A 26313-nucleotide genomic window follows, 5' to 3' on the forward strand; every position below is an offset into this window, starting at 1 on the left:
ATTTGTATTTATGGATATCCAATTCACACCTGTCTTATTAAAGCAGATAATTACCTGACTCTATATTAGACAGATTTTTATCGGAATAGAAAGAGATCAAATTTTAAGTGTACCCTATAAAATAATGATGTATGTCCAATTTTTAATATTATTTTATTATATTTTTCTCTTTCTTGGCAAGTTCTGCCGACAATTTCTTTTTTTCTTTTTCAAGCATCGCTAAATTTAGTTGAGTGTTCCATCTTTGTGGTGGCAACACTGGCGAAAGGAAACAAAATGGGACCATAACATTCAATAATTGGCTTATTATTATTTAGAACACAAACGATCATATAAAACACATAGGGTTTTAAGAAAGGTTTATTTTAAAGGTCAACTAAAAGAAATGTGTTATTAATTATATTAATTAAAATTTGTGTTATGTAATAATAATTTTGTGTATTCACATCAGTTTCTAACATTAGTAAATGAAAAACAGAAACTTTGTTTTCCTTAGTTTGTATATTTATTTGGAGACAATTATTGGGTTTTTATTTTTTTATATTCATTGAAAACATAATGTATTTACTATTTTTTTAATGAATTTAATAAAAAATAAAAAAATATTATAATTCTCGTAAATTTTGGCAATTAATCCACGGCTTTGAATCTCCCTAACTCTAATTTAAAAAAAAAGTTATAAAATGATAAATACATCTATAAATACCCATCAAGTATGTAGTTGGACCAACAATCAAATCCACAAGCTCTATAATCAAATTAAGCTTTTCTTTCCCAAAAGAAATTTTAGGCAGCATGGCAGAAGATCAACCCTCCCTTTTGCAAAAATTTGTTCAAGATGAGTTACCCCAAGAACTTAGGGATTTGGTATCAAACCTGCCAATGGAAAATGGTTGGGCAGAAAAACACCTTTACCAATACCAAGGCTTTTGGTACAACCCTTTTATCCTTCAAGCCCTAGTAACTCTTCAAAAGCACTTTCATGCAAATGACAATGATATCTTCCTTGTTTCAATTCCAAAATCAGGCACCACTTGGCTTAAGGCATTAGCATTTTCCATAGTAAATAGAAGTAAGTATCCGAATTTCCAAAATCACCCTTTGATCAATAATAACCCTCATGCTCTTGTACCCTTTTTGGAGTTTGACCTAAATTCCAGCAATGAGTTTCTTCCTAATTTCAACTCGTTGTCGCGGTCATCATCGTTATTCTCTTCTTCTCCAAGGATCATATCCACTCATTTTCCCTATGTCTCGTTACCGAATTCAGTAAAAGAATCGTCTTGTAAGATAGTATACCTTTGTAGAGATCCTAAAGACATTTTAATTTCACGTTGGCATTTTACAAACAAATTGCGAAAAGGAATCACAGACAACTTCTCACTTGAAGATGCTTTTGAGATGTTTTGCAAGGGAGTGAGTCCTGGTGGACCCTTTTGGGATCACATGTTAGGGTATTGGAATGAAGGTATGAAAAGTTCAAATAATAAGAAGATAATGTTTCTAAAGTATGAAGAGATCAAAATGAATCCATTGCTTGTTTTGAAAGAACTAGCTGAATTTTTAGGGTTTCCTTTTTCTAGAGAAGAAGAAGCTGTTGGAGTGATGGATGATATCTTAAAGCTTTGTAGTTTTGATAATTTGAGCAATTTGGAAGTGAACACCAATGGAAAGACATCTTTTGGAGTAGAAAACAATATTTTTTTTCGTCGTGGCCAAGTTGGAGATTGGAAAAACTATCTCACAACAGAGATGGTTGAAAAATTGAACAATATTATTGCAAATAAATTGACTGAACATGGGATTCAATTTTAGATGATTATTGTAATAATAATGTTATGACATATAATAAATAATTTTTTTTTCTAATGTTTATTTTTATTATTAGTAGAAAGCGTTACTATATATTATTGTGGAATGATGCTATGCCCGGCCAAAGTTATGAGACATTATTATGGAAAAAAGATTATGGTATCAATAACTTCAGTATCATCTCTATATATACCATAGAGGTTCTTTCTTGTATGATATAATTCTATTCAATGAATCGAATCACAAGATATTGCTAAAGAGTAACTCATGTATTAAGAGTAAAAGAAGTGTTTCTACTAATTAAATTGCGAAATTGAATTCCATGAATAAGTTTTTTAAGTTCATTGTTTATATTGTTCAATAATACTATTATTTATCTATATTTTTTTCTTAATATTAATTTGGATCCAGATAAATAATTTTATAGTGTCACTACTCATTATCTAAATCTGATTCTTTTTGCGTTCCCAATGTGTTCCTGACCTTAATTGATTGGGTCGTACCTAAAACGATTTTCTCGATGTCGTTTATTTGTGAGATCAAAAAACATACTTCCTTAATTCCTTATATGAAGAAGAAAAAGTAGAAACAAATATATAATTTTTTTTAATATAAATTTATAGAAGCATTTTATATTATAATAAAAAAAAGGATTTTATATTTTTTTAAATAAATATATCTAACATTTAGATATTCAAATTTATCTAATCATCAACCACCAACCAAATTAAAAGAAATGGCTTCAAATTTGTTATATAATAATACTCATAACATTCAGTTTGCCACTATATTTTCATATGTAAACCTACAAAGAAGTTAAAGTGCAATGAATTCATACCTACAATTAAGTTCTTAACTAAAAAAAAATAGCAACAACAACAATATTGGGGATTAATTAAATAGCAACAAGGTGTTTTTGGACGCATTATTCTCCTCAATAACACTTGCAGTCACAGGGTTCTAAATGTTGAATTAACGAATTTGTTTACTTAATAGTTGACAATTAAAATTGAATAGAACTATTAATTTGTAAAAGACTAAAAGGATAACAAAAGATGCATTGAGTCTTTTTGTTTTGGTCAGGAAACGAGCATTGAGTCTAATAAAAAAACTACTTAAAAAAAAACATAAGCCTAAAATAAAAATGAAATAAATGATAAATAGAAAACACAACTTGACCTACTAGCCCAAACTAACAAAAGAACACAGTAGAACCCAAAACAAAAACATAAGAAATTGAGATTATTAAAACTAAATTAACAAATAAAATAAGAATGTCTACTATAATATAAAAAGAACGTGATACTACGCGCGACTAAATTATTTTGATAATTAAGTACAATCAATTTAGCTCAATAGTTTATTAATACAGTAAAAACAATTGAAGAAAAAAAGAGAAGATACATAAAAAGAAAAAAAATATTAAAATAATTAATTCAGTACACGAGATTCAATTTTAATAACTAAAATAAACTTTTGATAAAAAATATAGTCAAATAGTATTGTGACACATAACGTATTCATCTACATTACGTCAGTATGCCACAAATTACTTTTCGATCCGTTATTATATTATTATATGTGATTAAATCATAAATTGACACATATCATTAATAGTCCACGTCATTAAACTACATCAACACACTGTCAACGAAAAATAAATCAGAACTTTATGATACACTTTTACTAATTTTAGAGACATAATTATTACCATTAAAATTTTAAAAAAAATTTTAGTGCACGGGAATCTCAAATAGCACTGTGGGACTTAACTTGCACTTATACACATGTATGTCATTCTAAAATTAAATCTCGTTTTTACTGTTGGCTCACATGCTCATTGCTCTGTTGCTTCTAGCTTTCACACACTATACATTATTATATTGGTTAGATTTATTTCTCTGCTCTTATATATACATGCATGAGAGCTAGTGAGTCAAACCAAACCAACCCTTTTTTCAAACCATGTCATCCCAACCCAATAATGCAATTCCAAAATACTTGCAAGAGAGTGAAGTGTCCCAAGAATGCAAGGATTTGATAGCAACCTTGCCAATGGAGAAAGGTTGGCTTGCAAGCCACTTACACCAATACCAAGGATTTTGGTACTTCACAAGGCAGTTGCAAGGAGTATTGTCTTGCCAAAAGCACTTCAATAATTCCCTTAACTCAGATATTCTCATTGTTACAACTCCAAAATCAGGTACCACATGGCTTAAGGCATTGACATTTGCATTGCTTAACCGCCACAAATACCCTAAAATGTTTGAAAATCACCCTTTGCTCACTAAAAACCCTCATTTTCTTGTACCCTTTTTAGAGCTTGATTTATACAATGATAAGGATTTAGTACCTGATCTAAATTCAATCCCTTCACCAAGGCTTTTCTCCACACACCTTCCATATGTCTCACTACCAAAATCAGTGATCGACTCGAATTGTAAGATACTGTATCTCTGTAGAAACCCTAAAGACACTTTTATTTCGTTGTGGCATTTCACAAACAAGCTTAAACTGGATGGTACAAGCACCAACTCACTTGAAGATTCATTCAAGAAGTTTTGTAATGGGGTGAGCATATGTGGACCCTTTTGGGAGCATGTTTTAGGGTATTGGAAGGAAAGCTTGGATCAACCAAAGAAGATAATGTTGATGAGATATGAAGAGATGAAGAAGAACCCTAGCTTTGTGTTGAAAGAGCTTGCTAGGTTTGTTGGGTGCCCCTTTTCAAAAGAGGAGGAAGATGAAGGTGTCATTGATGATATTTTGAAGCTATGTAGTTTCAAGATCTTGAGCAACTTGGAAGTGAATAAGAAAGGAAAGTTGTCAAGTGGTGAAGAACATAGAGCTTTTTTTCGACTTGGCGAAGTTGGAGATTCAAATAATTATCTCACTGCTGAAATGATTGAACAACTTGATATTATTACCGAAAAGAAGCTAGGACATTATGGATTTAGATTCTAGATATAATATTAAGTGTTTTTAATTGTATATTTAAGAACACTTAATATATATTGAGTGTTCTTAATTGTGTGTCTAATTTTGGTTCTTCATTGGAATAAGTGAATCTCTATTATGTTGATTTTATCCTAGGTGATTTGAATTAAAATGTGATTTAAGAAATAAAGTGAATTATATTTTTTTTAATCTAAAATGATATTATGACAACGATAATGTAAGTGAATTTATTTTATTTTTACTAGTTTTCTGTTAGTAATTTGGATCTAACTTTTAAACGTTCTATTTTAATCCCAACAAATATTAAATATATTTAACATTATCTTATTATTAAATTTGACACAAATAATTAGTATATTAATGAAGTAATAACGTTTAATTTCAGTATGCAAGTGAAATTGAGCCACCAACGATCACTAATGTAAATTATTTTTCTTTGATTTTGAAGTATTGATAATTGATTGTCATAGTTTAAGATTTTGTGCAGAAAAAAAAAACAAGAAGAGAAAGTATTACAATAATATTTTGGTTATGTTTTTTTAATATACAGAAATAAAAAAATATACGTAACTAATAATATTGTTAATATTTACCTTATTTACTTAATTAATTATTTGTGTCAAATTTAATGGTAGACAAGATTAAAATAGAATGTTTAAAATATTAGAGATTTAATTTGTCTCAAATATTAAAAATTAAAATAATATTTTATCCTATAATTAAGAGTAAAATATTTTTTATTTCTGTCATAGCTAAATTATAATTCTTTATTATTTTATTTTAGATCAAATGGTTGATAAATCAGATCATGACCGATCCTAACTAGATCTTTTATGATAAAAGAATGCAATATATTTATATTAATGTTTTGATATAAAATTTTTAGTTATTTTTATATTTATATATAGTTATTATAGATTATATGGATCTGACTAAGGACACATGTTTGATAATTATCTTTATATATTATAATTTTACATAATTTATATCCATTAAATTTAACAAATTAACTCGTAAATTTGAGTCAACTTGTAAATTCAGGAGAAGAGCAAAATAGAAATTCAAAGAAAAAACTATTAAGAAGTGATACGTCACCCTTATCCTCGGTCACCCGAAAAGTTCGGCACGTGAGCAAATAAGCTCGGTCCCGCATCAGCTGCTCGATAAATTCGGCACGAAAGCAGGCAGGAACGACCTCACCCATTTGAAAATAAGAGACGTACTTAGCAAACCTAATCACCAAAATAGAATATCAAACCTAACCTATAAGCTAGGACCTATCCACAGTAAACGGTCAAACAACTCCTATAAAGCCGAGCTAATATCTTCGGCTAAGTCAGGTTCTATTCTCAGTTTTCATATTCATTTAACTACTCTCACTCACTATCACTAACTTGAGCGTCGGAGTATCTTTTGTAGGTATTCCCACCGCGGTGTTTGGTCCTAGCCGACGAACAGCTCTTCCACTCTGTTGTCAGCTTGCTCGGAAGTGCTCAAGCTCAGCCACCCCAGTAATAAGACAAATCATTTGGCGCCCACTGTGGGGCCGAATACATCTAACCCCACTTTTTCCTTCGTTTAGTCCTCTACTCTGTTTTGCAGGATTCCCAATCCTCGAACATGGCTGACAAGGAAAGTCCACAACTCTCACAGGATGACCTCCTAGCCCGAATCGCCGAGCTTCAGGCGGAAGTACGAAGAATAGCCGAGCTATCAACGCAGAACAATGGAGAAAGCTCCAAAGGCTCGGCCCAAGACACCACAGATCCTTTAAACATCATCCCGCCGAAGGAGAAGCTTACCCTCGACAACCCCTTCTCCGAGGAGATCACAAATTACCAAATGCCAAAGAACTTTACGCTACCCACTGCACTAGAACCATATAAGGGGTTCGGAGATCCCCGAGTCCACGTGAAGAAGTTCTAATCAATGATGTTCTTCAATGGTCCTAACAATGAGCCTGTCCTATGCCGAGAATTTCCCATTTACCTCGATGGTGCTGCATTGCTCTGGTTTTCTAAACTTTCTGCAGGTTCAATTTCCTCCTTTGAAGACCAAGCCAGGTCATTCATTGATTACTTTGCCGCGTCGAGGATATACGTACATGGATCAGATTATCTTGGCACCATCAAACAAGGTCAGCACGAGAGCTTCAAGGACTACATGACCAGGTTCGCGGATGCCACTATGGAGATCCAGGACCTGGACCCGGCCGTCCACCTGCATGCCTTCAAGGCTGGCCACAGGCCCGGCAAATTCTGAGAGACCATTGCTATAACAAAGCCAAAGACGCTAGAAGAGTTTCAGGAAAGGGCGGCAGGTCAAATGGAGATCGAAGAACTCCGCGAGGCCCAAAAATCAGAAAACAACCACATCGGAGAGATGAAGAAAGAGCTTTCAGATCACCAGACAACAGAGATACTAAGAAGCCTTCCAAACTCACACTGAAATACAACACATATACCAGATTCAATACCAAGAGAGAAAACATCATCAGAGAAATTCTCAACGCCAAAATCATAAAGCCACCAGCTCGAACAGGAAACTACCAGGATCAAAGGTTCGTGGATAGGACAAAGTATTGTGCCTTCCACTAGAAGTTCGGCCACATTACGGACGACTGCATTGTTGCAAAGGACCTCCTAGAAAGGCTGGCGTGCCAAGGGCTTTTGGACAAATATGTCGAGAGCCAGAAGGCCAGAAGAGGAAACTCAGACAGGGAGGAGAACAAACAAGCAGTGGTGAACAATAACAAAAAAGAGCGGACAACTCCTGATCCACCAAGAGGAATCGATAGCCACATATCGGGAGGATTCGCATGCGGGGGTAAAACAAGCTCGGCCAGAAAATGAAGTTATAGGGCGATGCTGGCAATCGAGGGAACTCTGCAGCCAAAGAAGGAGGATGACCCAGATGTCACAATATCCTTCAGTCAATCAGACTTTAGATCGGCAAGCCCTAACCTTGACGACCCAGTGGTGATTTCCATCCAGGTTGGAGAACTGTTGGTAAGGAAAACACTGCTGGACCCAGGTAGTAGTGCTGATTTTTTATTTTATTCTATATTTACAAAGATGAAGCTATCAGAAAAACTAATACAACCCTCCTCGGGAGAGCTAATCGGGTTCTCTGGAGAAAGGGTCCCCATCATGGGGCACATATGGCTGACGACCACAATGGGAGAAATCCCTATGTCAAAATCCATCGATATTCAATACCTAATAGTAGACTGTTATAACCCTTATAATATTATAATTAGGAGACCCGCCTTGAATATATTCAAAGCGGTAGTGTCCACATTACACCTGTGTGTTAAGTTTCCAGTGCAGGAAAACAGAATAGCAACAGTATACGCTGACCACCAAGAAGATCGGCAGTGCTACAATGCTAGCCTAAAGCAAATCCAAACAAAACAAGAAGCTCGGCCCCAGGTTCAAGCAATCCACAATTCTGCCGACACAGTGACACTAGCTGACCTCGACCCGAGAGAAGACCTCGGCGAAAGACCTCGGCCAATGGACAACCTTCAACAAATAACACTAACGGCAGATGACAAACAATACACATACATTGGAAAAGCATTAGAAGGGGAAGGCCGAGTAAGACTCATACACATGCTATGCCAGAACGCCGACCTATTCACATGGACACAAGATGACATACCCAGAATAAGTCCAGAGGTCATCTGCCACAAGCTAGCAATCGACAAAACATTCCGACCAGTGGCACAGAAAAAAAGGAACCTCAGAGAGGAGAAAAAACAAGCAGCACTCGAAGAAACCAAGAAGCTCCTCAACGCATGTTTCATCAGAGAAATTCGTTTCACCACATGGTTGTCTAACGTGGTAATGGTAAGAAAGAATTCAGGTAAATGGCACATGTGCGTCAACTTTATAAACTTAAACAAAGCTTGCCCTAAAGATGCATATCCATTACCTTGCATTGATAAATTAGTTGACAACGCTTCTGGTTTCAAAGCCTTGAGTTTTATGGATGCATACTCTGGTTATAACCAGATTCTGATGCACCCAGAGGACCAAAGCAAAACAGCTTTTATAACAGAAGATGGAAACTTTTTTTACAAGGTAATGCCTTTTGGCTTAAAGAATGCAGGTGCAACATATCAAAGGCTAATGGACAAAGTATTCCAACAGCAGATAGGCCGCAATATAGAGGTCTATGTAGATGATATGGTAGCAAAAACACCTTTGCAAGGGTCACACTGTGATGACTTGGTAGAAAATTTCAAACAACTCCGAGCATATAACATGAGACTCAATCCGGACAAATGCGCTTTTGGAGTCCAAGGAGGGAAGTGCCTTAAGTTCATGCTAACATCGCGAGGTATCGAAGCCAACCCAGAGAAATGCAATGCAGTGCTAAACATGACAAGCCCAAAGACAGTAAAAGAAGTCCAACAACTAGCAGGGAGAATAGCCGCCCTATCACGTTTCCTACCCGCCGTGACAAACCGATCTTATCATTTTTTCCAGACATTCTCCAAAGGCAAAAAATTCACATGGACAGACGAAGGTGAAAGCTCTTTTACAGAACTCAAACCGTTATTAACATCACCACCAATACTCCAGAGACCTGAGGCAGGTAAGCCGTTGTGTTTATATTTATCAGTATCTAACAATGCTATAAGCTCGGTATTAGTAACAGAAACATGGAGGAAGCAAAACCCAGTATACTTCATCAGTAGGGTACTGCAACCAACAGAAACAAGGTACCCGAAGATAGAACAACTGGCACTAGCATTAATCACCACAGCAAGAAGACTGCGACATTACTTCCAGAGCCACACAATAATAGTATGAACAGACTAACCGTTGAGGCAAATACTAACCAGACCCGAGCTTTCCGGACGATTAATAAAGTGGTCAATTGAACTATCCGAGTTCGATATTCAATACGAATCGAGAAAGCCTCTAAAGTCACAAATACTCGCCAACTTTGTGTCGGAGATGACTAATGAGACCCAACACACAACAGCCAGTTGGAGGATGCATGTAGACGGAGCATCAAACAAAGAAGGAAGCGGAGCCGGGGTATTGCTAAAAGAAGGGGAGAAAGTGATAGCCGAGCAATCACTTCAATTCTGCTTCAATGCAAGCAATAACCAAGCGGAATATGAAGCCCTGCTAAAGCTCACCCAACAACTCAGGATACCTCGGATAACAGTCTACTGCGACTCATCACTTGTAGTACATCAAATCAAAGGCGAATACCAGGTAAAAGATCCTTTGTTAGAGAAATATTGGCTCATAACGAAGGATCTAATCTCAAAGTTCAGTAAATTTGATATTATCCATGTAAACCGAGAATAAAATACGAGAGCTGATGTGTTATCCAAGTTAGCCACAACAAGGCAGGCGGAGAACACACCGGCCCTGTGCCAACTAACACTTGACAAGCCGAGCTTTGAACAGGAAACAATATTAAGCATCATGCAGGTACCAGATTGGAGAACACCTTTTCTCAACTACAACAACACAGGAGATATACTAGATGATGAGCCGAACCTGCCGCTTTTCCGAAGAAGATCAAGCTTCTACACCATAGTCGGAAACACACTGTACAGGCGAGGACACTCCCAACCACTCCTCAAATGCATCAGCAATGAGGAAGCTGAAGATGTCATGGCAGAAACACATGAGGGGGTGTGCGGTAACCACATCGGCGGCCGAGCATTGACGGTAAAGATACTGCGAACAGGATATTATTGGCCGACGATAAAAAGGGACTGCATCTCGAAAGTCAAGGCATGTGATAACTGTCAAAAACACGCCACCCTCTCAGATACCCCGGCCGAGGAGCTCCACACCATAGAGGTAAGCTAGCCTTTCGATAGGTGGGAATTGGATATCCTCGGACCTTTTCCGAAAGCGCCAGGTCAGGTAAAGTTCCTCTTAGTATCAATAGACTATTTCTCTAAGTGGATAGAAGCACAACCACTGGCACATATAACGGCAGAAAAAGTGCGATCTTTTTTATGAAAAAACATTATATGCAGATACGGTATCCCAAGAGAGATAATCTCAGATAACGGGAGACAGTTTACATATCATAAGCTCGCTGCCTTTCTAACAAATTTTAATATCAAACATCACTTCAGCTCAATAGAGCACCTGCAAACTAACGGATAAGTTGAATCAGCTAACAGAATTATCTTGCAGGGATTAAAGAAAAACCTCGGTGAGGCTAAAGGAGAGTGGGCCGATCTCATTCCAGAAATCCTATGGAGTTACAATACCAGCATTCAATCTGCCACAGGAGAAACTCCTTTCAAGCTGTTATATGGCGCAGAAGCACTCATCCCAGTAGAGGTTAGCGTCCCAACATTAAGGACCGAGCTCTATGATCAATCGAATAATTTGCAAGCTCGGGCAGCCGAGTTGGATCTTGTGGAAGAAGAAAGAAACATTTCAGTCTTAAGGCAGTGAGCCAGAAAACAATACATAGAGCGAAGACACAACAAAAGAGTAGTTCATAGGTCTTTCAACAATGGAGACCTCGTTCTCAGACGAACAGAAGAAGCCCGGAAGCCTTCGGCACATGGCAAATTAGTAGCAAATTGGGAGGGACCTTTCTGAGTTCTTCAAAATCTCGGAAAGGGGGCTTACAAGCTAGAAACCCTTAAAGGAGATCAACTTCCGGGAACATGGAATGTCTCCTCACTAAGGGAATACCAATCATGACACATGCTTCAAATACGCGAATGATGGTACTCTTTTTCCCCTTCGAAGGTTTTTTCCCAAAAATACATGAGTTTTACTCGGAGAGGGTTTTAACGAGGCCGGACGCCACAAATCATCATACCAGTGTACCTTACATTACAAATCAAAACATTTTTTATCTTGACAATCAATAAACGTTCAAAATAATCCGAGCTTCATACTTGGAAGTCAAAATGCACATACCGAGATTATTACTCGGAAAAAATACAAACAAATAAAACAAACATCAAGTCATCCAAGCGAATCCTAAGGGATCACTCCACTGTAACCCTTATATTAGAGCCACTGCTCTCCTCATTAACAATCCGACCAAACAAGAAATGGATGTGGCCATCGTCAATACATATACGCAATTGTTATCATAACACAACATATCATTCTCATAACTTTGTGAAAATATCATATTTTATAAAACTAAAGCAGTCATTGTCAAGCCGAGCTACATACTCGGAAACCAAAATATCACTACCGAGGATAATACTCAGAATTGTTCAACAAAGCCAAAACAGTCACAAGTCTAAAACCCAATACACCATGTACAAAGCATACAAAACAAAAAGGAGTAAACTACCAAGTCCTAATCCGCCTTATCACCCATACTGGATCCTTCACTCTCACTCCCAGCAACAGCCTCATCGTTCACAAGCTCACCATTCACGACCACCTTCATAACGTCAAGTTTTGAGGGATCACCTTCCGGGTATAACACCTTAACCTGGGAGACAGCCCAGTCAAAACCTTGAGCAAAAGCCTCATAAATCCCGCTTTCCAATTCTTTGATCCGAGCAGAGAGCTGATCGTTCTCGAACCCCATAACCTTCAATTTCTCAGATGACGCCTTCTGTAGTTCTCTCTCATCAGCCAACTCCATCTCTTTCTTCTCCATAGAAGCAGAGAGCTCAGCAATTTTTTTATCCTTCTCTTGGATGATTCCAGACAGCTCCTCTACACGAGAAGCCTCCTTCTCCTCCCAATCCATGGCAAGCTCCTATGCCCGACCAATGGCAACGATCCGAGCACCAATCACCTACGAAAAAGAAAATAAGCAAATAAGTGACATAAACAAAAATCTACAGAGACCACAACAAAACCTATACCTGAAGAAATCAGCTAACACAAGCTCGGCCAACTTCGTCAATCATCTTCATATCATCCAGAAAACAGCAAAGCTCATCGGCCATGGTGCCAAAAGGATACAACTTCACCCACAAAGATCTAGCATGCATATTCTGATCATACCCATGGAGCCTCTTCTGTGATTCATATGCAGACTCAACCATCTACAGAATCATAGACGACTCCCCCTTACCCTCTAAGGCCTCGGCAAGGCTACCTTGACCTTGCCCTCTCTTCCTCTTATGCTTCTGCCCAAGGCCATATTGGACCAGAGCAGCAGGAGCCTTCCCGGTGTTAGACGAAACCTCCTTCTCACCCTTCTTCCGTTGATTGAAGTAAGATTTCAAGCCTGCAGTAGTAATCGTAGGAGCTTTCTCGGCTGAAAAATTACAAACAACCAAATCAGAATTAACATATCAAAACACAAACAGGGAACAAGCATAGCAACACAGATTACCTATGTGATCATATACAGCCTGCCTATTAGTATCCCATTTCAACATCTCGGAAACTAATAATAAACCTTTCAGACCCAAGGACTTAAACAAAAAATCCATCACAACATCATCGTCAGGGAGCCTATCATCTACATCCAGTGCTTGATACGGCTCGGCACACCAAAACAAAGGAAATCTCTCGACTAAGTGCTCGTTCAAATAAAAGGGGAAATCTTCAGGTCTACTCCTAACCCTTACAAACATGGATTTAAAGTCCTTAAACAAAGATTTATACAGACCAAACACAGCACGACGGGGATAGCTACTAAGGTTTACCCACAAGCCCCTATTCACCCCTTTCGCTTGAAACAAAGAGAAAAACAGCCTCAAAGATGGCGGACGCTCCAACAGTTCCATCAAAACTTCAAATGCCCGGACAAAACCCCAAGAGTTAGGGTGAAGCTGGGTTGGGGCACAATTCAACCAATACAACACCCCACACTCGAATTCGGTAAAGGGAAGCCCCATACCCAATTCTGTAAACAAACAACTATACATGAAAAAGAAAGACCAATCATCAAGTCGGTGGCACACTCGATCACCCCTTTCACAAGGTAATAACTCTATTCTAATACCACTACCCTCCCTGACCCAGGAATCCGAACCCAGCAACCTCACTGATTGCTCATCATCAAACTGGGAGACATACTCTTTCACCCTAGGATCCACCCAGCCATACAGGTCACCCACATTACAATTCTTCATCACAAGGAACGAAACAGAAAGGCAGAAAAGCAAAAAAGAAAATAGAGGAGGAGTTAACACTGACCTTTCTTACTCATTCTCAGTCAAGCAGAAAACACAAACTTTTTTTCCTTTTTCGAAACAGAGAAACATGAGGAAAAAAAGCAATGAAAACCACAATAAGCCCCCACCAAACACAAATGGTTACAACACCAGAGCATTTAAACCAAGATTGTTAAAAACGAGAAGCATTAAAAACCCACTATAAAAACCAATGGACAAGGGTGCCTAGAAAAACGGAGCAGTTTCACATCAATCATGATTGCGGTGCTCTTGGTCCAAAAGCTCGCCTTAGTCCTGTCCAAACCAAAGCAAGCTTGGGGCTATGATACGTCACCCTTATCCTCGGTCGCCCAAAAAGCTCGGCACGTGAGCAAATAAGCTCGGCCCCGCATCAGCTGCCCGATAAACTCGACACGAAAGCAGGCAGGAACGGCCTCACCCATTTGAAAATAAGAGACGTACTCAGCAAACCTAATCACCAAAACAGAATATCAAACCTAACCTACAAGCTAGGACCTATCCACAGTAAACGGTCAAACAACTCCTATAAAGCCGAGCTAATATCTTCGGGTAAGTCAGGTTCTATTCTCAGTTTTCATATTCATTTAACTACTCTCACTCACTATCACAAACTTGAGTGTTGGAGTATTTTTTGCAGGTATTCCCGCCGCAGTGTTTGGTCCTGGCCGACGAATAGCTCTTCCACTCTGTTGTTAGCTTGCTCGAAAGTGCTCAAGCTCGACCACCCCAGTAATAAGACGAAACAAGAAGAAAAGTGAAGAGACAGATATTGATTAGGGAATATTTGCTATTATATTGTTTGTGGTGATGTGTTAGTGTGTATATGTGTATATTTTTTTATTAGTTGGTATTTTAATTATTTTTTCTGTATGAGTTATTGTAAACTTTTAGTTTATAGTCTTGTAAACACTGAATTAAGCTAAAAACTTAAATTTAATCTAATTCGAATGGACTCATTATTAGCTTATTCATCATGGTATGTGCACGATCATTAGCTTAGTAGCCTATTCATATGCCGACGACATGAACGTTGTTCGCATGGAAAATTCTCAACTACCATCTACCCTACATAATCTTAAACGATTCTATCTATGGCTATAATTAAACTTCTAAAAGCTATGTATGATGATATGAATCTTTTCTAAAAGCTAAATGATATGAATCTTTTCTGAAAGCTAAGCTAACGTTTAAAATGATCATCTTACTCCATTATAACAAAAAAATATTTTTAGTGACAATATTGTAATAGTCATTATATATTTTATTTAATTATATATTTTTGTGACTATTAAAATTTTTTTATCAGTAATTATATAATTGATGTTAAAATTTTTTAGTAACAACATAAGAAGGCTAATGTTGAATTATCGATAAATATATTAACAATTATTTTTTATCACTAAAAATAAAATAAATAACTGTTAAAAGTGATTTTCTAATAATAGAAAATAAGTCAAACAGCTAGTTGTTTTATTTATAATATTAGTTAGGTATATAATATGGCTCTACTTGGCAAGTTGGTTTGGGATTGTCTGAATAATAAGAACAAGTTGTGGGTGCAGGTTCTAACTCACAAATACCTCCAGAACTCCAAGGACTTGGGCAGTAGTCATTGTCACAATGCCTCAACTACTTGGAGGAATATTCTAAAGGCTTATGATATCTTAAAAGAAGGATTTCGATGGAATGTGGGAAATATGCAACAATCGATTTAGTATGATGAGTGGAGTCCTCTTGGCAAACTTTGTGAGATTACGTCTTATGTTCACATATCTGAAACAAATTTTTCTCTTGCTGATTTGTGGAGCAATGGTACTTGGGAGGGGGATAAGCGTGTAACGCCAATTTCTCATGAGGTCAAACAGTTTCTTCACAGTCTTGGGCCTCCTTTGATGTCAGAATCGGAGCTCGGATGGATTTGGTGGCCCGCATCACTAAAAGCCTATAGCTCTCGAGAAGGTTATCGTTGGCTCCTGACAAAGAAAGTGAATTCGATTGAAAATAGCAACTGTGGGTGGATTTGGCGCCTTAATTTGCCAGAGAAGATAAAGATGATGATGTGGTTGGGTCTACAAAATGCGCTTCCGACAAATGCCTTCCGGTTCAAGCGTCATTTAACTGATTCGGACAGATGTTCGAGATGCAATGCAGATCTGGAAACAATGGAGCATTGTCTTAGGGATTGTGAGAAATCAATATGCATTTGGCAAATGTTGGATCCTTTGCTTATTGATTCATTTGAAGGTACTCCCTTGGAATTTTGCATTCGGAAGGTCATGCCGGGCAATGAGGCAATTGTAGGGGCGGGTCTTTGGTGGGTGTGGAGGCATCGTTGCAATGATATTTTCAATAATGGAGATCAGTGGTCAAACTATAAGGTTGTTGCTATGGCTCGGATTACTGCTAATGATTTAAGAAAGTCTGCCAGTACCAAGTTAATTGTGATGCGAGTCTGTTTTCTGATTGGAACCTAGCAAGAATTGGTTGTGTTATTAGAGATTCTAATGGGCGTTGGATTTCGGGTTGTTCTAGTAGCTATCCTCTAGGGCCTATCGTCAGATGTGAGCTTTTTGCTGTTTGGAGGGGTTTGATTTTAGCTAGGGATTATGGCTTGAGAGATATTGTGTGCGAAACAGATTCTCTTGACATTTTGCACATTTTAAAAAATCTGGCAAATGGGCTAAATTGTGATGTGGTTGATATTCTTCAGAAGATACAGGAGCTTCTATCAAGACCTTGGGTTGTGGATTTTGAATGGATTACCCGTGATGCTAACGCTGTGGCAGATTGGCTGGCGAGATATGTGGTCAAGAGCAATCCAACTCATATTATTTGGTCGGAACCTTATGATGAGCTTCAGCATCTTATGCTTGTTGATTTAGGATAATCTCTTTTTTTTCTTTGTTTCTTTTTGTTTAGTCACCAAAAAAAATTTAGGTATATAACAAAACATTCGTATGTGTCTATTTAACAGTTTAATTACATATGAAAACTTTTATTATCACTACAAGAAAAATACTCATTCAACCACACTTTTTTTAAGCTACATTTGAAAAGCGTAGCCTATTCATAGAATAGGCTACGCTTTTCTCCGTGTTGCCTTTTTATAAGAGAAAAGAATACACAATTGTGACATCATTTAAAAAGCGTAGCCTTAGGTATTATAGAAATCATTTATAAAGCATAGCTGTAGGTTGATATCTATGGGTTCACTTTTCGTATCAAAGGGAACGTTTTTAAAGAGTAACTTATTTATTATGTTTTGGGTGCGCTTCAAAAGTGATGCCTAATGTATGTAAGGCCAAATCCAAACACTTAGTGAAAATTTTCATCTCCTTTCAATTCCCTCCAACATAACCCTCTCACCTTCAATTTACGCGCACAACTTAACCCTCTCACGGCCTTCAATACGCGCACAACCTCAGGTCACCTTCGCCATTCTTGCTCAAGAACCCTCACCTTCGCCATTCTCACCTTCAACACTCATCACCTACGACACTCATCATCACCTTTGCCTTCTCACCGTCGCCGTTGACTGTTGCCACCTAGTCACCACTCACCGTCAGTCACTACTCACCAGTCACCAATCATCACATCACTGCGCTGACCAGGTCACTACTCACCACTCACCGCTAGTCACCGCTCACCGTTCACCATCGACAGTCATCACCTTTGCCATTGTCACCATTGCACTGACCATTGCTCTTCTCCAGTAATCGTCGCTACGCCGTTCTCTAGTAATCGTCGCTGCGCCGCCCCCACCATTGTCATCTCCGTACTTCTCATCATCGTATTCTCTGTGCTGATTTCTAGTTGAATAGGTATGTGATGATTTCTAGTTGGTTCTGAAATATGGGTTTGTGAACTATGATTTAATAACATGCATGCTGTTGTTGATGAAGATGTGTGGTATTTTAGGGTTTGTGAACTATGATTTTAGTTCGGACTCTTTCTTCTTCATTTTTTCCCTTAAAATTTTAGGGTTTGTGAACTATGATGAAAAGGATTTTTGTGGATTGTTTTGATCACTCTCTCTTTGGCTCTTTGATTTCAACAGGAAACGCAGCGTTTGCTCAGTGAGCCAGGTAACTTCTCATTTCTCAGCTCCATTATCGTGGTTGCATGCATACTTTGAAGTTTCCCCTCTTGTGTGTAGTGATTTGAAAGCTCTTACCCTATTAAATTGGTAGTACTTGTTTAATTTGTATAATGGTGTGAGTTAAACGTTACCTTGGTGATAGTGATCTGTTCAAGGTTTTATATAATTATTTGTTGTTATGTTCTGCTAAAGTTTATACATGTTGGGTCATTTTGATCTGGCGATGCAGCACCTGGAATTAGTGCTTCGCCTTCGGAAGACAACATGCGATATTCCAATGTGATGATCCTTGGCCCTACTCAGTCACCCTATGAAGGTAGTATAATGAGCCTAGCAGCATCCTTTGTACCTTATATTGCATAAGATTCAGTTGTGTTTGATAGAAATGTCTATTTGATCCGGGTGTTATTATGTATTCATTTGAGTTTGACTAGAATTAATCAATTATGTTTTCCATTGTGCAACCAAATATAACTTAGTTGTGCTTTGAAAGAAATCTTGTTCCATTTTTGTCCATGAAATTTCTTTCATATTACTCTCAATATATATGTATTTTTGTAAAATGATAACTGTCATATTCTATATGTGGCCTACTTAATGAAAGGATGTTGGCCTTTTTATTTATTTATTTATTTACTTGGAATTTGATTTTGTTTTCTGTGATCCGTTCCTATTTGTGTTGAATTATTTATTTATTTATCTGAAAATTGTACTATTCAATGATTAATATCTTATGCTTTGATAATATCAGTTTAGAAGAATCCTATGAGGCTCTTAGAGTCTTGAGATTCTTGCAGTTAGGGAGAAGCCTGATGTGAGGGCGACAACTTGTGCGAAAGTGAATAGGTAGTGTTATAGCTTGCTTACCACTACAAAACCATGCTTCCTTAAACTTTGAAGCTTGATTATATATAAAAATTTAACCATTACCATGTCTTTGGCATTTAAAAATTTACGAGTAATATAAAATGGGTAGCATCCCATCACTTCGAAGAAGAAAAAAAACCATACGAGATGATCAAAGTTTTGATTTTGTTTTGGACAATGCTTTTAGTTTCATGCAGAAAAGAATGTGGGACTTGGTGAAGACTATACCATCTTTTCCTTGATTGATGGAGTTGTGAAATTTGAGAAATTTGGGCCTGACAGGAAAAAGGGTTAAGTGAAGCTTTTTACACCTTGATTATGTTACTTAGAAAAATTATAGAGATTACAAATTGAAGCTTAATTATTATGATTTCTTCTACTTCAGGTGAGTGTTTACCCACGAGAAGTGCAACCTGAGAATCCCAACAGCTATAGAGCAAGGAAGAGGGAGTATTTCAGGATGAGGCGCGAATGCAGAAAGGCTAGAGAAGCAGGACCAGTACTTTAACCCCAACTGGTGCTAGCTTCTGTTCCTGATGTTTCCATCACTAATGCAGTGTGCTGATACATGTGTAAAATTCCCCTGTATCTATGATTCCCTTATAGCATTGTATCCAGTTTTGTTTTGAATTTTGAAATAGAAAACTAATTATGATTGTATGCATTATTCTTGACATTTCCTTTAGTTCAATAATTTTCTGCTTAATGATGAGTTCTCACACTTCCCACCTTCACAAGCTAAGGTAGATTGATATACATTGATATTACTGGGTCATTCACCCTTCCGATTAGTTTTTTTTTTTTTTTACTTTGGGTCCCTAACTTTAATTATTTGACCATTTTTCTTGTTCTTATTCATCTTTTTCAGGCAGCTAACCTCCGCGAAAGGTTCGAGGAACACAGACACGTGGTTCATTTCTCATCCAACATTGCATTCTTTTTAATTAGTACTAAATTAAGACTTGAAATATGTTGCATTTGATTACTTCCTACTACAATATTTGTTATTTGTTAGTTTTATTTTATTATGTTGTGTTTGATTGAGTGACATGATTAAATAACAGTAGAAAGAGCACAGTTTTATTTACTTTGTGGTTTTTCCTTTTGCATTTGGGATATTGGTGCAAAATTGATATATCTGTCTCATTTTTAATTTTACAATTTAGGTTGGTGATTCTCACTTTACTCTTTGAAACAATGCCATTTTCCCTTTTGCACTTAAAATTAAGCTGATTGGCATGATTTTGTGAATTTAGCATTCATCTTTAATGAGAATAATAAAAAACCAACAAGTTGAGAAGAGAAAAAGTAAGTGATCAATCAAAAAGATACTGTAGTATTGTATCTTATTTATTTAATTCAGTCAGCAGGCTTAGTTATTTTACTGTATGAATAGTACATGATAGGAGTTAAAGTTATTTTACTGTGGTATTGTCTTTCTAATTTTTTGAGTTTATGTTGCTTGCTTCGTTTTAATTTGCTTTCTGATTTTGCATCTTGCTTATTATTAGGTCCGTTTTAGCTTCATAGATGTATAAGTAATCATTGTTTCATACTAGTATATAAGTCTTGTACTCAATTATTTCACATCTTCAATGATTCCAAGTCTCATCTATTCTCTTAATTGTAATATATTTTTGTCTTCAGGCTATAAACACTCATTTTGTTAGTAATGCTTCTCACTTGAGTTGATGCTTCACTATTCTTTGAAATTCTCTGCTCTTCTAGTTCATGTTTCTGGTAATAACATCTTCCATCACCCACTTCTTTCAGTTTCAGTTCTTCTTCTTCTTCATTTTTCATCATTCTGTTAATTGCAAATGATAGGACTAGCTTATGGTTAATTGATTATAAGAAATCTGTCTATATTTTTTATAGAGATTTTGTGTATTAAACCCCTGTGGCCTGTTTCCTTTATATTCCATTGAAAAATGAAGGAGTTTTGAACTTAATATCAATGAAGCTGAAGGAATGACATTTACTTGATATAACTGTAAATTGTTAATATTGTGGAATTACTTCTTGTTTAGTTGATTACTATATGAGCGTGTTGTTTCATCACCTCTCCCTTCTTTTGTTTGACAAACTGTTATGGAAACCTTCGCATAACTCATTTATGTAGAGTATGAAGTAACTTAATGTAATTCAGGTTCACAGAGGTGTGCTTCCCCGCCGCTTATTGGAAGAGATTTTTTCAACCAGAATAATGGTGACACAAGCAATTAAAAAGTTGGCTCCCTCAAAAATAGGACATGATTGTGTTGTGCTAGGTGTTTTTATTTTTCCCTTGTGCCATCATTGAATTTTAACGCAACATTTTTGCTTCATTTTCTGTTATTCTGGATGTCACATTTTGATTAATTATATGATTTTTCTTATTAGTATTTTAGATACAAGAAGCTGTTGTGCATAGTCGACCTTACAAAAGATTTCTTTTTCAGCTACTCATATCACATTATGTGTAGTCTTCAAAGAAACATGTGTGATAATGAGGCAGGCCATGTCCTTTATGAGACCATGTTTGTTTGGAATGAATTCTTGACACGAAAAATTAGGAATCACCTCCAGAATACTCTTTGGACAGTTGATTCTGGCGGCTGCAAGTGTAGCTAAAGATCGCAAGTAGTAGTTTAGAAAGTAGTAGTTTAGACATGTTTCATTTTTTTTACTCTATTGTTGGATGATTGTTCAATTGGATAGTTGGATCCATTGTTTTATGTACTAATATATTGTAATATTACAGTGCTTGTGAATCTTTAGAATGTATTTGCTGTCTTTTGCTAGAATATTTTTTAGTTTAATATAATTGTGTATTTATTTTTATTTTATAATATTTAATTTATTTAATTAAAAATACATAATTATATATAATCATATTATTAAATATTATGTGGTACAAAAAATTATTAGAATTATATATATATATATATAAAATTAAAAAAAAACAATGAGGGACTTAAGGCTACACTTATATAGAGTAGCTATATTATACCAAAAAAAAACGAGGGACCTAAGGCTACACTTATAAAAGGTAGCCATGGTATACAATGTGGCTACGCTTTATAGGTGATGCGGTAGCGTTGAAAAGCGTAGTCTATTCTGGCAAAAATGGAAGCTGAAAAGCGTAGCCTTTGGTCCTGGACAGCATCACTTGAAAAGCGTACTCTATTCCCAAATGTCAAAAGCGTAGCCCTTGGTGCAGAAAAACGTAGCCTTTGAGAATAGGCAACGGCCGAACAGGAATCACCCCAAAAAGCGTAGCCGTAGCCCAAAAAGCGTAACTGTAGCCTAAGGCATCATTTTTTTTTCACTTTTGGCTACACTTTTCAAGTGTACCTGAATGGGTGTTTTTCTTGTAGTGTATTAAAATATTTAAAATTTATATTTTACTAACGAACTATAATTCAAATAGCATAATCTTTTCATTATCATTTAGAGGTTTCAGGTTCGAATCTCTCTTCCAATTTTGAAAAAAAAAATTCAAATTTTGCATTATTGCTCTTAAACAATTTCAGTATAAAGTAAAGAAAAATGTACATAATTATGTTTTAAGTCTTAAAAAAGACTATCACTACAACAGACACATGTTTTAGTCGCAAATTTAGATTGTGCTATAAATTCTCCAAATTTAGCGGCAGTTTAAAAGCCAACCATTACTAAATCAATTATAAATAATGATATACGCATATCCCTCTGTTCCAAACACACAAATATTGTACATAATATATTGCCGGAAAAATAAATTTTTAGGATGAAGATTTCATGACAATATTTAATTAGTAACACTTTTTTATTTTATAATATTTTTTAAAAAATTACATTTCAAAATATTTTTTATTTTAATATCAACATTATTATTGTTGATTAATTATTAAAAAAAACGAATAAATTACCATTTATATCCATGAAAGATACAAACGTTGACAAATATACCTATATAAAAAAAACGACAATTATAACTACGGAAGATAGCTTACGTGTGCTAAAAGTCTATTGCGTAACCAATGTTCGAGTACTCTTGGCACACGGAGGTCATCTTCCATAATTACAATTGTCGTTTTATTCTTATATGGATACATTTGTAACGTCTGTATCTTTTATAGATATAAATAGTAATTTATTCTAAAGAAAACTTTTAATTTAATTTATTATCAATATTTCATATCTCATGAAATCATTATATATATATATATATATATATATAACCAACAATTCAATGCAAACTCAAGCTGCAACTTTAAACCTAACTAGTTAGCTAGTTTACACATACACCATGGCTGAAGGGCAACCCTCCTCCATTATTGTACCCAAATACTTGCAAGAAGATGAACTAAGCGAAGATGTTAGGGATTTGATATCAACCTTACCAACCGATAAAGGTTGGTTTGTAAACACCATCTACCAATACCAAGGATTTTGGCATGTCCCTAGGCAATTGCAAGGACTCTTAAATTGTCAAAAACACTTCAAAGCCCAAGACACTGATATTCTCCTTGCAACTCAACCAAAATCAGGCACCACTTGGCTCAAGGCATTAACATTTTCCTTGATCAACCGCAAAACCAAATACCCTATAACCCTAAACCATGATCACCCTTTATTCTCTAACAATCCTCATGCTCTTGTACCCTTTTTGGAGTTTGACCTTTTTCATGTCAAAGATGTAGTTCCGGATCTAAGCTTGTTCTCTTCTCCGAGGCTTTTCGCTACTCACCTTCCTTATGTCTCATTGCCGGAATCAGTGAAGGATTCTGACTGTAAAATAGTGTATCTTTGCAGGGATCCGAAAGACACTTTCATTTCGCTTTGGCATTTTTCTAATTCCTTAAGATTATTCAAAGGGACGAATCCCCTTAAAGATTCCTTTGATCAGTTTTGTAGAGGAATCAATGTTGGTGGACCCTTTTGGGACCATATATTGAGCTATTGGAAGGAGAGCTTGTTGAGCTTGGAGAAGCCAAAGAAGAAGGTAATGTTTTTGAGATATGAAGAATTGAAAATGAATACTAGTTTTATTTTGAAGAATCTAGCTGAGTTTTTAGGGTGTCCTTTTTCCAAAGAGGAGGAAGATCAAGGGTTGGTGGATGATATCTTGAAGCTATGTAGCTTTGAGAACTTGAAGAATTTGGAAGTGAATAAAAATGGTAAAAGGCCATCTGGAATTGCAAACAAAGCTTACTTCCGTCGTGGTGAAATTGGAGATTGGAAAAATCATCTCACCCATGAAATGGTTGACCAATTGAATACTATTGTTGAAAACAAAATGGGTAATTTTGGGTTTAAATTTTAGGATTTTAATTTGCATTATATATAAGGTATTAGAATTTTTTATTTAAATAAATATTTTAATTATTGAAATAAATAATTATAAGAATTATTATCAAAATCCGTCACTCGTCCTTATCTCGTTTACACTGTAAAGGGGATATATACGTGTCACACGTACATGTTTTATCTCGTTTATACTGTACACGTTTATTGTAAACAAGATAATATATATATCTTTGCTATATCTCTATATATAGCTTCCTTTATCTTTATCGGTTATGATAGTTATGTGCTATATTAATTAATGGATGTTTGTTTTGCATGTGGTGTATTTTAAATGTATTGATGAAATATAATATTATTTTATGTTAATTTAATTTTCTTCTCTCTAAGAGTTAGACAAGCAAATAAACAAACCCAACTTAAGTACACATGAAATATATGATCCGCACCATTATTGTTAATATTGTCAATACAAAGTGTATGATGACTACTATGATTACAGTAGTTACGACGGCTAAATAACTTTGGTAACACTTAAAAAAACATTGCTAAAATTAAATAAAGTTACTTTTTTATATTTTCATAATATTTTTATTTTTTAAATTAAAAAATATTGTTAATATAAAAAAATATTATTTTAATTTTCTTAACACTTAGAGTCACTATAGTAATCGTAATTATAGACACTATAACATGTAAATGTATTTTAAAACAATATTTTTTTAACCCAGATATGGGATGTCACCTTAATATATATTTTTTTCATTAATATTTTAACATATATACGAAGAAAATGACACAACAAAATGGTAGAAATTAGGAGTATATTTTCTTTAATCACATTGGCCCTTAATATTCAAACAATCACGCCAAAAGCCCCTAAATTCCAATAAAACCATAAGCCCTTTAAAGTTTAAACATTCTAAACAAACATAAAAAATATATATAGCCCAATTATTTAGCTTTAGAAGTACTTATAGCATGATATAATTACCAAAAAAAAACCATGTTATTATATCGCATATAAAACTATTTTACTTTACTAGTCCATATTAGTAATAAATAAAAAAGTATGTGATGAAAACTCTAACTAATTTGATATGTTTAATTATTTTTATGAGCTAAATTGAGATGGTTAGTTTTATTATTAATATGAACTGATGAAGTAGAGTAGTTTGATATCGTCACTAAACCAATTACGTCAATCATTTCGTTGCTAAAAAATCCAAAAAATTTAGCCATCTGTAAAGACATGAATTTCAATGTCTTACCTTTGATTACCAGCCACTTAATCCCTTCTAACCAACACAACTTTGTAGTCAAATTAACGGACATATTAATACCATTATATTATCTTTTGTTTTTGTTTTTTATAATAATTTTTAGTCTGAAAAATTAAAAATTAATATATTATAAATCAAAATTTTATTTAAAAATTTATCGTTGATAAATAATCAAATTATTGTATATAAAAGAGTGAATTCAAATTCCTGATGCTTATAGATAATAAAATCATAGACAGCGTAGATATTTAGTTATTTACTCACAAGAAGAGAAAAACATGTACACATGTACGACGTATATAGGTATCATCATAAAAAAGCCGAATAATAATAATAATAATAATAATATATAGAAGTGAAATTTACTTTATTATAGGACACATACTGATCAGAGGTTACAGCATGCACATGGCCACATGGGATCAGCAGCAGTATTCAATAATGAAACTCATTCAATGTTTTATTGTTTTACTCTCTTTAATTACTGTTAGACACGTTTAAAATGATCCACATATTATGATCAAGGAACTAGCCGAATGAGTTAATATTCAAATTAATTTCAGAAGTTATATTTTTAAATTGGTCGACGAAAGTTTAGTTAATTAAATTTAGTCCTTAAAATTATACTTTGTGATTCATATTAATCTTTGATCATATTTCTATTACAAAGATATTATCTGCTTACTAATGTGGATTGGCGTTAAATTTTTAAATATTAACTCATAAATATTAGACAACAAAAAATTATTAAATTATTAAATAAAAAATATTAGACAACAAAAAATTAAATTTTAAATTTTTTAAGTCATAAATATTTAATACTATATCATTAAATTATTTATCTTCAAAATTTAAACTATTAAATAAAAATACATAAATTTTAATATTTAACACATAATTTA

General features: G+C 35.2%; 3 protein-coding genes and 1 pseudogene across 3 annotated transcripts; all 4 read left to right on the top strand.

Moving 5' to 3' along the window:
* Positions 1-726: 726 nt before the first annotated feature.
* LOC107477347 (cytosolic sulfotransferase 5) lies at positions 727-1869 on the top strand. Its single transcript, XM_016097345.3, has one exon. It carries the CDS (start codon positions 796-798, stop codon positions 1813-1815), a length of 1020 nt encoding a protein of 339 aa, XP_015952831.1. The 5' UTR covers positions 727-795; the 3' UTR covers positions 1816-1869.
* A 1901-nt stretch (positions 1870-3770) lies between these two features.
* Positions 3771-4776, top strand: LOC107478956 (cytosolic sulfotransferase 12-like). Its single transcript, XM_016099112.3, has one exon. The coding sequence runs from the start codon at positions 3778-3780 to the stop codon at positions 4774-4776; it is 999 nt and encodes a 332-aa protein (XP_015954598.1). The 5' UTR covers positions 3771-3777.
* Positions 4777-18921: 14145 nt separating this feature from the next.
* LOC127743841 (50S ribosomal protein L27, chloroplastic-like) lies at positions 18922-19435 on the top strand (annotated as a pseudogene).
* A 3695-nt stretch (positions 19436-23130) lies between these two features.
* Positions 23131-24147, top strand: LOC107478397 (cytosolic sulfotransferase 12-like). Its single transcript, XM_016098537.3, has one exon. The coding sequence runs from the start codon at positions 23131-23133 to the stop codon at positions 24145-24147; it is 1017 nt and encodes a 338-aa protein (XP_015954023.1).
* The last annotated feature ends 2166 nt before the right edge of the window (positions 24148-26313 follow it).

The sequence above is a fragment of the Arachis duranensis genome, unplaced genomic scaffold (assembly GCF_000817695.3).
Source record: "Arachis duranensis cultivar V14167 unplaced genomic scaffold, aradu.V14167.gnm2.J7QH unplaced_Scaffold_165934, whole genome shotgun sequence".
NCBI classification, from domain to species: Eukaryota; Viridiplantae; Streptophyta; class Magnoliopsida; order Fabales; family Fabaceae; genus Arachis; species Arachis duranensis.